The sequence below is a fragment of the Plecotus auritus genome (genome assembly GCF_963455305.1).
Source record: "Plecotus auritus genome assembly, chromosome: 9".
In the NCBI taxonomy this organism is placed as follows: Eukaryota; Metazoa; Chordata; class Mammalia; order Chiroptera; family Vespertilionidae; genus Plecotus; species Plecotus auritus.
Genome location: NC_137783.1, coordinates 98,810,448 through 98,822,566, shown reverse-complemented (window position 1 = coordinate 98,822,566; position 12,119 = coordinate 98,810,448). Strand labels below are relative to the sequence as shown.

The following is a 12,119-nucleotide window of genomic DNA, read 5'->3' as shown; positions in this document are numbered from 1 at the left end:
ACATCTTTTGGGAAGTTTTCTTAAAGAGAAGTATGTCCTCTTTTCCTCTTTCGCTGGTCTTCCTGCTTAGCATGTGGATGTCATGGCTCAAGGAGAAGCAGCCCTCTTAGAAGTCAGGGTGGAAATCGGAGGTAACAGCAGAGCAACCTGTCAGAAGGAGTCTGGGATCCCTGATGGTAATGGAGCCACTGTCTTAGCCTAAGTCAGTTTATATTTACCTGAGTGAGAAATTTGTATCTCTTCATCACTGTTATTTTGGGCTTTTCATTTAATGACTACTCCTCTTTTGTTTCCTTTAAATGACTATCTTGTATTATCTTATTGACTTTATACTATCTTATATTATTATTACACCTAGCTTATATTATCTTATTTAGATTTCTTGTTTATTTTCCATCTTCTCTTTCTAGAATGCTAGTAGTAGGGAAGTCAATTAGCTTACCCTTTGCAGTATTCTAAGCTATTCACATTGACAATCATATTCATTGCAATGCTTGCTACAAGAGAGGCATATAACCAGTTGTTTTGATTAAAATATGATCGAAAAGCATTCCTTGGGTTTTATGTTAAAGTCACAGCATTAAACAGCTTAACCGCAATCACTGATAGGCTGCTTAGATTAATATTTCCTTCATTCATTGTTTTAGAAGGGACTATTGGGAAGGGGAAAAAACAAAACCATACCTAATACTATTCCAATAACTGAGCTGAAGAATTGGGAGTTTCTTAACATTCAGATGGCATTTGACTGTCATTTAATAAGGGATTTTCCTCAAGCAAGGCTACTACATGGCCTCCCCATTTCTTTCCAAGTGATGAACATCCTTAATATCATCCAAGCCATATATTTGCCACTCATGTTTAATACCTGTAAGTTTTTTTAAATGGCATATTTAGAGCTAGCATAAATCACCATGCTTTTCAAAGGTGTGCTTTCGGAAGCCCAGAATATAAACACTGGATCTTCTTTCTTAGACTTTAGTTTTGTGTGTCCCATCTTACAAAGCAAATTGACAGTCATTTAGAGGCAGCAACTTCACAAAAGATGTGTAGGGGTTCTCTACAGTGTCATCCACCAAGATCTACTCTACTTTCTCTGGGATTATTTGTCTTTTGTCACTGCTTAACGAGAAGAGAACTGCTTTCTTTCTTGTTTTGTTCTCCTCTTGTGTAGTAGAAGATATTCTCACTTTCATATTGTGGAGCCTGAGAAAAAAGATACCTACTGAGAAGGACTTGCTTGGGCTCAATTGAAAACACACACACACACACACACACACACACAAAACAGAGCCTACAGCCATTTCTACATAGGGCCTCTTATGCAAACCACACTTCAGGGAGAATCCTGCACTAAGGCGCCTGCCTTCTGCACTAACTGCCTGCCTGCACTGTGTTCCTGTTATCTGAGCCAGCTTTATAAGGAAGTTCCTGGAGTAGTATGTCAGCCAACAGGACTGAGGCTTTCCCTGTCTAACTGGACCTATATGTCATCATCCTCACCAATCACTCAAAGAATCTCCATTCTGACTAATCAATAAAACTTGGAGGATTTGGAGTCTTCATTTGCATGAGGACAAACGAATCAGGGATTAGGTGCCAGTACTTCTGTTTACATAAGTCAGCTCCTCTCTGGCCCTTTTCCTATTTGTGGACGACTGAAGACTGTGTTCCCTGGCCCCAGCAGACCAGCACAGGGCAGAGCAGTGCAGACCAGAGCAGAGTGGAATTGCCCCTAGCAGGAAAGGGGCCTGGTCCCAGGGCCACCTGTAGCAGTGCTGTTCCACAGCTAGTGCTGCTTCATAATTGAGTTGTAACACGATTGAGCTGTTTCACAGCTGTGCTGTATCACAGTTGAGTTGTTTGCACTCAATAAAGTTTCCTTCTTCACCGCACACCAAACTGGGAATTCCTGTTGGTGTTCAATTGACACCAACGACCATCAGTTGACAATATCATTAAAAACTTTAGTGACTTCATCATTCATTGCAACTCCATAAGCCACAGTACAGTGCCTATGGCTGTAGTGGCAGCTCTGGCTCCGTGGCACTGGAAGGAGGAGGAGGGGTGGGTGGAAACCTTGTCTCTCTTGTTCACATGTGCTCAGTAAATATTTGAAGAATGAATGAAGGAAGACTATATTAAAATAGGGTTCATCTAAAGGTAAGAAGCTCCTGCATTAAGAAACTATAGAATGTAGAATCCCAAGGAAACTGGGAGGTTATTGTAAGTGAGGAAACTGACATGTAGAGTGGTTGTATGACTCGTAGGACACACAGCTCCCTTGTCATGCCATTTGTTGGCAAGGCTCTCTAGTCAGCTGTGTACTAATTGGATGATGAGCACTTGTCCTGGGTGCAACAGACAGGACTGTTCAGTGTCCCAGGAATTGTACAGGATGACCTATGGCCCTTTCCCCACACAGGAAGTGTATGGACAGAGCAAACATTTTTCAAGCCCTCTCAGGCCCCACAGAGCTTAGAAAGCCCAGCAATTGGGAGCAGTGCGGTTGCAACCAGCAGGCAGCCTTAGCTAGTCATTACCTGGCACTCTAAAGAAGGGGAGCTCTCCCAGGTTGGATTCCAGGTCAAGGAATGTACCTTGGTTGAGGGCATATCCCCAGTAGGGGGTGTGCAGGAGGCAGCTGATCGATGTTTTTCTCTCATCGATGTTTCTAACTGTCTATCCCTCTCATTTCCTCTGTAAAAAATCAATAAAATATATTAAAAAAAATAAAAAGAAGGGGAGCTGCCCAGTATAGTTGTCAGACTCTCCCCTGGCAACCAGCTTCCTTCACCCAGCTCCCAACAAAAACTTTTAATCCCTTTCTTCCACTGCCCTTAGTTCTACTTGGCCGTGCTTGGAGAGGACAGGGACTGTAGTACAATGTGACCCAAGTCACCAACATTGCACATCCAACCCAGCGTTCGGTTTCCAGGGCGGGGCCTAGGGAGGCAGGCGCGCCCCAGAGCAGCGCGCGCACACCTTCCGCGCTGCGCGCCCGGCCGGACTCGGAGAGGCGGGCGCGCGCCTCCGCTGGAGGCCCGCTGGCGGGAGCGCGTACGCTCCGCCTCTCCCCGCCTCCCGGTGCGCGCCCCGCCCCCTCGAGCTGCGATACGACGAGTGCTCAACATCCGAGGACTTCGGCCTGGAGTAACCCCGCTCGCGTGACCTTTCCCCTCCATCCCCCACCTCCCGGGGCCCGCCCCCGGCGCCCGCGGTGGTTGGGCGCGCGCACCCGTCCTCCTTCCCACCTCCCTCCCAACTTCGGCTCACCCCTTAGCGTCCCCTCCGCGCTTCTCCTCGTCATGGCGGCTCTCAGCAAGTCCATCCCTCATAACTGCTACGAGATCGGCCACACTTGGCACCCTTCCTGCGGGGTTTCCTTCTTGCAGATCACGGGGGGCGCCCTGGAGGAGTCCCTGAGGATCTATATCCCTCTGTACTTGGTGAGACCCGTCAGCCCCTCCCCCGGGGCGAGTTTAGTGTGGAGGATGGGCCGGGGTGCAGTCCTGCTCCCGAGAGGCTTGGGGAACTCCCCCTGTGTCTGTTTCTCATTTGGAGGGGTCAGAATGTTTTGTTGCTGTTGTTGTTGTTGTTGTTTTTTTTTTTTTTGGTGGGGGAGGGTATTGGGATAGGGGAGGTCCCAAGGGGCAGATGTCCCAAATCCTACTCCGGGTGGGAGAAGGGGGAGGGGAATTAGAGGTTGAGCTGTCATCTAAATGCCTGTTTTTGGGCAGAGGATGGGCTCCCAAGTCTGGGATTAAGTTTAGAACACTTAAAATTGTGGCTTCAGGGGCCTGCGTAATTTTTGCTCTCTCCTGCCTGGAGGTGGAGAGGTCAGCGAGGCTTCGAGAAATGGCCTGCAATCTTGCCTCATATAAAATCCCTCTGTTCCCCCCACCCTCATTTTTTTTTAAAGGCCATATTTGACAGCAGGTTCATGTGACCACAGATCTTGTCTCAGTTTGGAATGGCAGGATTGTGGCTTGAGGGTTTTGCAAGTTTTTTGAAAGCTCCCAAAGCAGACACCTGGTTGAGATTTTTCCATGGTGATTTAAAGGGTGTTTCCAGTCTTAGAGTCAGTGAAGGTGATTAGATCTTAGTTTATGTCAACTATGTCCTCTAATTACTCAGCTTTACATGTAGGGCAGTCTTTAGTTTGGAGTTTTTAATAGAGAATATTTGAAAATATGTGTATGTATCACTGAGAACTGGTAAGGAAGTTTGTTCTTAAATGCTCTCACCAGCATCGTTTTTGTTTTCTAATGACCTGGTTCTTGGTATTAAAGATTTATTACTTTGGTTATTGAAGTTCATTCTCTTTATTTTGTCGCCCAATAGCGTCTGTGTCCTAAGAAGGCAGAGGTCATGTTGTTTGTATTTCCTGAAAGTTTCATTCAATATTCAATGGATAGTTAATTCTTACCTCTCATTCAGTAATGATTTTAATTTATACCCTACTATGCCTAGAAATGTGTCATAGCCATACTTGTAGTACTTTAACAGTTTGATTATTTATTACAGAGATAACGTGGGAGAAGATGGTAACTATCTCTGAGATTTCAGAAGCCAGTTTTATTTTTACCATATAGACTGATGCTTTTCAAATCTGAATGGGCAAGCATGTTATAATAGGGGTTCTGATTTAGCAGGTCTGGGTGGGGCCCGGGATTTTGCATGCCTAACAAATTCCCAGGTAATATAGATGCTGCTAGACTAAGAGCCACACTTTGAATAGTAAGAATTGAGAGTGGAGGCCAATAATAATAAACTTGTTATTGGAGCTGGAAATTTATCCCTTGATTTTCTTTGGCAAAGATGCATGTTTATCTATCTGCTTTTCCACATGAATGTGGTCAGTCTGTAGTTCAATGTTTGTTTGTTTTCCTTAATAGAACACCTACAAACATTTTTGAGCTCTTGGTATGTTCTATAATACAAAAAGATTGTCTCTGCCCTTATGGGGTTATGGTGTAGGTGGGAAGAGAGCTTATGCTATGTAATTTCTCTTTTGAAAATCTGTAATACTTTTATGTTACCCTACTCATTCATTTGACAACTGTTTGCTGAGTGTTTGACAGTTGTCATATCTACACCCTAGACAATTTATTGGTATCTTCCATGATAGGGAAGTTCAGGGGAAGCAATAGATATTTCTGTTCTTCTAATCCAGGAGTTGAGGTGGGGGCAGGGGTATCAGGAAAGATTTGTGTTTTACTGTTATGTCTTCAATTTAATTAAATATTCTTGAGGGTAAATTCTCCATCTTATTTGGACTGTATCCCTTACAGCTGTGTATTTCAAACTTTGGGTTGCTACTCAGAAGTGGTTATGAAATAAAATTAGTGGGAATTGACCAGTATTTTATTTAAAGTGAAATAGAAGAGAATAAAAAAAATTAGAATCCATTGTAGGCACTAAGCATAAACATTATTTCAAGACAGTTTTATTTTAGATATATTTGTATGTGTGGCTGGGGCTACTTAGAGCATATATGGGAACACTTTGCTCTTTATCAGTGTTGGGTAGTTGTTGATTACATGTGTAATATCAGGTGCCACAATACAAGTTGGTAGGGGAGGAAGTGGCCTTTTAAAAGGGATTAGAGACGTGAATTTGAATCCCTGCTCCATCAGTTACTAGTTGTTTGACTTTTTGCATGTTACTTTGACTTTCTCTATAAGAATTGAAGACATATCATATATACATGTGCATGTATATGTATATCTATATATACATATATATATAGTTAATCCTTACCAGAGGATATTTTCCCATTGATTTTTAGAGAGAGTGGAGGTAGGGAGAGAGGCACAGAAAGAGAAACATTGATGTTAGAGAGACACATCAATTGATTGCCTTCTGCACCAGGGCCGGTACATGCCCTTGATCTAAATTGAACCCGGTATTCTTCAGTCCTCAGGCCGACGCTCTATTCACTGAGCCAAACCAGCGAGGGCTGTATCACATATTTTCTAGTTCATAATAGGTCTTGAATAATTAGGCCATTTTTTTGCAGAAGAATATTATAACCATGTTTTAGGGCTATTGTGAGGGCATAAATGGGATAATAGTGTGTACCAATAGCAGCTATCACATAGTAGGGCCCTAATAAAGTGTTGGAATTATTAAAATAGTGCATTCATTATAATCAATGTCTCTATCTCCTGTTACAATGGTGGTTTGTATTCATTGCTAGCACAGTACCTCAGTGAGTGCTTAATAAGTGTCTGAATGAGTACAGGAATGAATGAACTCAGGAATAGCTCAGGAGTAAAGAGATATTCCGCAGTTCTAAAGTAGTGCCAGAGAGAATGGAAGGACAGTCTTAGAGGCATTTGACAAGAGGTATTTCACAGAAAGAATGAACAGGACTTAGAGACTGATAATATTAGGGTTAGTGTCCTGACTGGTTTATGCTTCTAGGATTTCAAGTCATTGATGCTGTTGCCAGCACTGATAGAAGTTTTGAAGGCAAACTGATTTAGGGGGAAAATTTTAATTGTGTGTTTTCTGGAGCTTATAAAATGGGTCTTGTATATTTGCTTTTTATTTAAAATATTAACCTTACGTTTTGTACTAAACTGATTGCTTTTGTTTCTTTTATATTTCTTCTTTTGTTCAATGCACCTATTCTCATGCTTCTTTTTCATTTTGGTGTCCACAGATGTTCTTAGTATTTACCTTATAATGCTTAAACCATGTGGAAATGTAGATGCACTAAATTTTTTCAATAGTGAATCTTTCTGTTTTCACAATTTATAAAAAAACATCCATCTTCATCATCAATTCATTTCATGTAGTTTTTAAAAAAGAATCCTACATATGTTGTAAAATATGCTAACATTTTATGCATGTACCAAAAATGTACTTCAGAAAGTTATATTTTGTTGAATGTTAGTTATTGCCACATACTCACCTATGAAACAGTTGTTAAAGTGTTTAAACTCTACCCTATCACTAAAATTAATGAAAGCATAGTACCCTCCATAATTTATGGCAAATTTAGAATACACAATTGCCTATTTAGGGGGATTCTATGCTGTTCAAGTTCTTAGGTGCCTTCTCTAAGAAGGAAAACTTGTTCATTCATCTCAGGTTGTTTTAAGACCTTTCTTTCTTTTGCTATTCCTAGATGACTTAACTCAGGACCATCAGATAAGGGTATTGGCATTTACCTTTAGCCGACTCCAAAGTAGAGCCTTCTGCACTTTTGGGAAGGAATGAATTAAAAACCTGCTTTTAAAATTGACCTTTAGATGTTTGTTTACACCCTTCTTCAGAATATGAAAATGTTTACTTAATATTTACTTTCTTTGAACCTTTTAATCTAACAATTTTGTTATATTATAGAGGCTCAATTAATCATCTCCAGACTGAATTAAAACTTAAGTAAGAGCTGGAATTTTTAGGATTAAAAAACGATTTATGGACAGTCTTTATTTGCTAAAGACTTGAAAACCATTCACTGAAGAAATCAATTCAGTGATATTGAATACGGTGTTTTTTTGTTCGTTTTTAATGTTCCACAGTTTTATTTTATGGGAAAAATGGCAATTCTACAAAACTTCCAAAACTTAACTGCACTTACAAGAGGCTGTTCAGATTTCTGTACTTTAATATGGCTTAGGTGTCAGGATCCTGGATTCTGGGATCAAATTGCCTGTTAGAATTCTAGCTTACTACTTATTAGCTGGGTAACTTTAGACAAATGCTCTAACCATTCTTAGCCTCAATTTCCGTGTCTGTAGTATTGGAAGGAAGGTAAATTTTCACTCTAGATATCTTTGTAAGGATTTAATGAGTTATAATATGTAAAGTGCTTCTGGCACATAGTATGAACTGAGTTTTTAAAGGCAGTGGATTAGCAGGTTTTTTAGAGAAAATGAGATCAGCAATGGGACTTTTTAGATTTTGGTAATAAGTAGGACTTTTGTAGGCCATATGGAGAGAGAGAGAGAGAGAGAGAGAGAGAGAGAGAGAGAGAGAGCATTAAGGAATTCCAACTGCTGAGAATATCTGTCTGGATTATTTGACCTTTGGAAATAATGGAATTTTTAAATAATGTGGACTATTCCTCTTGTGATTTTTTGCTTGAAGCCTACTTTAGAGGGTGGAATTGAGGGGCTCTTTTTATCTTTCTATTCAATGAGTAAATGATGATTATTATACTATTTGTTATCCTTTGGAGATGTAACAGTCATTTGGTCTTTTTCTTTTAAATGGGCAATTAAATGATGGATTTTCCTGTTCATTAATATGACGTTTTGAGTTTGTTGAACTTGTTTTTATTTATTTATTTTTTTAAAGATTTGTGCATTTATTTATTTAGTTTGCTGCTGTTGTTGTTGTTAATCCTCACCGGAGGATATTTTTCCATTGATTTTTTTTTAGAGAGAGTGGAAGGAAGGGGGAAGAGACACAGAGAGAGGGGAACATCCATGTGAGAGAGACACATTGATTGGTTGCCTCTACCTCCACTGGGGTCAGGGCCAGGGCCAGAAATTGAGCCTGCAACTGAGGTAGGTGCCCTTGACCGGAACTTGAACCTGGGACCCTTCAGTCTGCAGGCCAGCACTCTATCCACTGAGCCACATAGGCTAGGGCTGAACATTTTTTTATATGTTACTTGTTTGTTATTCTTTGGGTGATCTCTTGAGGACAAAGAACAGTTCCAGTACATCATTCACAGTTGGAAGTTGAAGATTAACTATTGCACTAAACACTTTCTCAACCTATTTGTGTAGCAACTATCTCTGAATATACCTGGCCCAATCTGGCTTACTTTTGTTTGACCCTTTAGTTATCATAGATTAGGAAAAAAATTAATTAACATTGGAATATAGGAATTTAATAATTATACTTCATTACTGTTCATATTTCTGACTTAGTTGATTCTTTTTTCCCCAGCTTACTTTATTTTTAAAAAATTGTTTATTGTTGAAAGTATTACATATGTCTTCTTTTCTCCCCTTGACCTCTCCCGCCCACACTCCTCTCCTCCCCACCCCCTCAGCACAGGCCCTCACCCTCCTACTGTCTGTGTCCATTGGTTATGCTTATATGCATGCATACAAGTCCTTTGGTTGATCTCTTACCTCCCCCCCCCCCCCCATAAAACAGATATTTGGTTGGTTAAAAAAGATTAAAAAGCCTTCAAATTCTTAAGTACTTTTCAATGCCAACATTATTTCCTTTTGCCTGCTCATTAAAAAATTCTCTTCAAATCAAAAGGTGTGTCTGGGACAGTTATCCTCTTCAATAAAATAATACATTTTGGTAGAGAGAGAAACCCACCTGGAGGAATGAGGGAGCCAAGTTCACACTGGTACTCTCTGTCATAACAGGTTTTTCACCAGGTTGTCTTTGTACCCAACTCTCTAGTTGACTCATTGTGATACAGATTATTTTGGATAACCAAACCTCTTATTTACTATTTAGAAAATTATATTTGTCATGAATTTTTGACTCTTTAAAACATAGTTTTGATTATTTGCTGATAAATATTGATGAAAAAAATTTACACTAATGGAGGAGGACTGAGATTTGATGTTTAGGTTTAATAATAGCTGAACCTATACTATTAGTATAGGAATATTTGTTTCCTATTCACTTACGGTTATTTAATGAATCTGCTATTTTTAGGGGTGCTGTGTATAGCACCTAAGTGCTATGTTGTATGGTGGAGAATAAGAAAATGCAGCGGAGACCTTACTGGTTTGGCTCAGTGGATAGAGTGATGGCCAGCAGACCGAAGGGCCCCGAGTTCAATTCCGGTCAAGGGCATGTACCTCGGTTGCAGGCTTCTCCCCAGACCAGGCCCTGGTCGGAGCTCATGCAGGAGGCAACCAATCAATGTGTTTCTTTCACATTGATATTTCTCTCTGTCTATCCTTCTCTCTCCCACTCTCTATAAAAATCAGTGGAAAAATATCCTCGGGTGAGAATTAATAAAATGAAAAAAAAGAAAATGCACCAGACATACTTCTTTTGTTGAGAGTTTATAGTCTAGGTGGGAAGATTAAGCATGTATTATCCAGTAATAAAAAGTCATGAGTTAAATACTGTATGCTATAGATAAAATGGTTTGAGAGATCATAGATAGAAGATCACATTTGACTGAGAGATAAGGGTAAACTTAATGGGAGAGGTGGCAGTTTAATACCGGACCTTGAAGGAAAAGTAGGATTTGGAAAGGTAGAAATGGTGGTGGAGCGGCTTGAGAAAAGACATTCAGGTAGAATAGAATATGGCATGCTTTGAGGAATGGCAGATGAAATTTAGGTTTTTCTTGATGTAGTAGGTAGTCAATAAAGGTTGCCAACAGGGGGTAGTATGCTTGAAGTTGTTTCATAAAGTTAACGTGGCAGTGGTATATAGTCCTGTTAGATTTAGTGGCTCAGATGTAAAGTAGGGGAAAGAATCAAATGAAGCTAGGAGATTTTAAACCTTGTTGTTGGGATGGTGGAAGGTAGTGCCTTGGGAAAAGGCACATATTTTCAGTGAAATATATTGATTGCTTGGGGGCCTGTTGAGTTTTATCTACTAGTGCAGTGGTCGGCAAACTGATTAGTCAGCAGAGCCAAATATCAACAGTACAACGATTGAAATTTCTTTTGAGAGCCAAATTTTTTTAAACTTAAACTTTTTCTAACGCCACTTCTTCAAAATAGACTCGCGCAGGCTGTGGTATTTTGTGGAAGAGCCACACTCAAGGGGCCAAAGAGCCGCATGTGGCTCGCAAGCCGCAGTTTGCCGACCACTGTACTAGTGCAATATATGAGTAGAGAATGACCAGGAGGTATTGAGAAATGTAGAGCTGCTATTCTAGAGAGAAGGTGGGGGCTAGAGATTCAGGTTTAGATATCCTAAGAAAGTTGAAGCTCTGGTAGGTCAACAAGGAAGAGAGGTCCTTAGGTCAACTGAATGTTTAGAAAGAGAAGACAACCCAAGGAATGCTCATGTGTGGAGTAGAGGAGGAAGCAAGAAAGCAAGCAGCAGTTAGATACGAAGTTGAGAAGAGAGTGTTTCAGAGATGTCTTGAGCAGGGAGTCTTGGGAGGTATTGTTAAGAGGTGGGAAGAACATGGCCTTGAATGTCCTGCCACTTATTAATGTTGTAACCTTGAGCAAAGTTCTTAACATATGGGGATGTCAGTATTCTCATCGATAGAATGAGAGTAAAATACCTATCTCATATCCTTTAAAAATATAAATCAGCTCTTGTTATTCTTCTGGTCAGAACTCTCCGTGTCTTTCTCAATAAAATGGGAAAATCTTTACCTCAATAAAATGAGAGCTTTATGCAATCTGGCTGTTGCTTGTTTGATTGCATTTCAGACCCTTTTCCCTTTTGCATATTCACTTCTAATAGACATAATCACACTATGTTTCTTTGTAATCTGTTTTGTTATTTAGGGCAGAGCTCTTGATTTCTGAGGAATATCTTAAATTGGACAACAAGTTGTCAAAAAAGCACATGAACATTTCTAAGGAGTGAACAACTAGAGAAAAAAAATCTCTCATATCTGTGCATAAGCAATATAAATACTTGCTTTTATTGATTATGAAAGACAACCTGGGTTGAAAGTCTGGAACACAAACTTATGTTCCATAAACCTATCTGTATAAGCTTTACTACTGTTAAAAATATAATAAAACTTTGATATAGATTTATAATTTATTCATGAAATATTTATTGAATATCTACCAGGCATTATACTAGGTGATAATTAGGAAAGGGGAATTCATTCAAGTGACTGCTTAACAAAGAGCTAAAGATGTCTTGGAAAGTCTTTTCAAATGTGTTGGTACAGTTTCTTGTATTACTTGTATAGTTAGTGAATGTGAAATATGTTTACATCCCCAAGGACTATACTAGGTACATAGTAATTCACAATATTATTTGATGCTTCGATAATTAAGACTCTTAAAATATTTTATCATAACATGGTATTGTATTGAAGATTTGTTTGAATCTCTGTTGACCCTAAGACTTTTAAATTGTCTTTTGATTAATCACCCACCCTAGCTTCCTTTCTACTAATGGATCTCCTCTAAAAGAGTGTTGTGATTTGAGATATTTTTTGTGTGTTTTTTATTCATGCTTAATATGAG

General features: G+C 39.7%; 1 protein-coding gene and 1 pseudogene across 8 annotated transcripts in view; one reads left to right on the top strand and one right to left on the bottom strand.

The window, feature by feature from the left end:
* Nucleotides 1-726: 726 nt before the first annotated feature.
* On the bottom strand, nucleotides 727-1,196 carry LOC308233622 (cofilin-2-like; annotated as a pseudogene). The gene has a single exon. The product of its transcript is annotated as a cofilin-2-like (transcript).
* Nucleotides 1,197-3,085: 1,889 nt separating this feature from the next.
* The window catches only part of TMEM135 (transmembrane protein 135), a 300,801-nt gene continuing 291,767 nt past the window's right edge, over nucleotides 3,086-12,119 (top strand). For 4 of the 7 annotated variants that reach the window (XM_080687258.1, XM_080687261.1, XM_080687262.1 and 1 more), the window contains exon 1: nucleotides 3,105-3,449. In XM_080687258.1, coding sequence (XP_080543384.1) covers nucleotides 3,309-3,449 — 141 coding nt within the window. In that variant the 5' untranslated portion in view covers nucleotides 3,105-3,308. Of the gene's footprint in view, nucleotides 3,450-12,119 lie in introns of all 7 variants that reach the window. The other 3 variants (XM_080687263.1, XM_080687264.1, XM_080687259.1) reach the window with 3 other exon arrangements.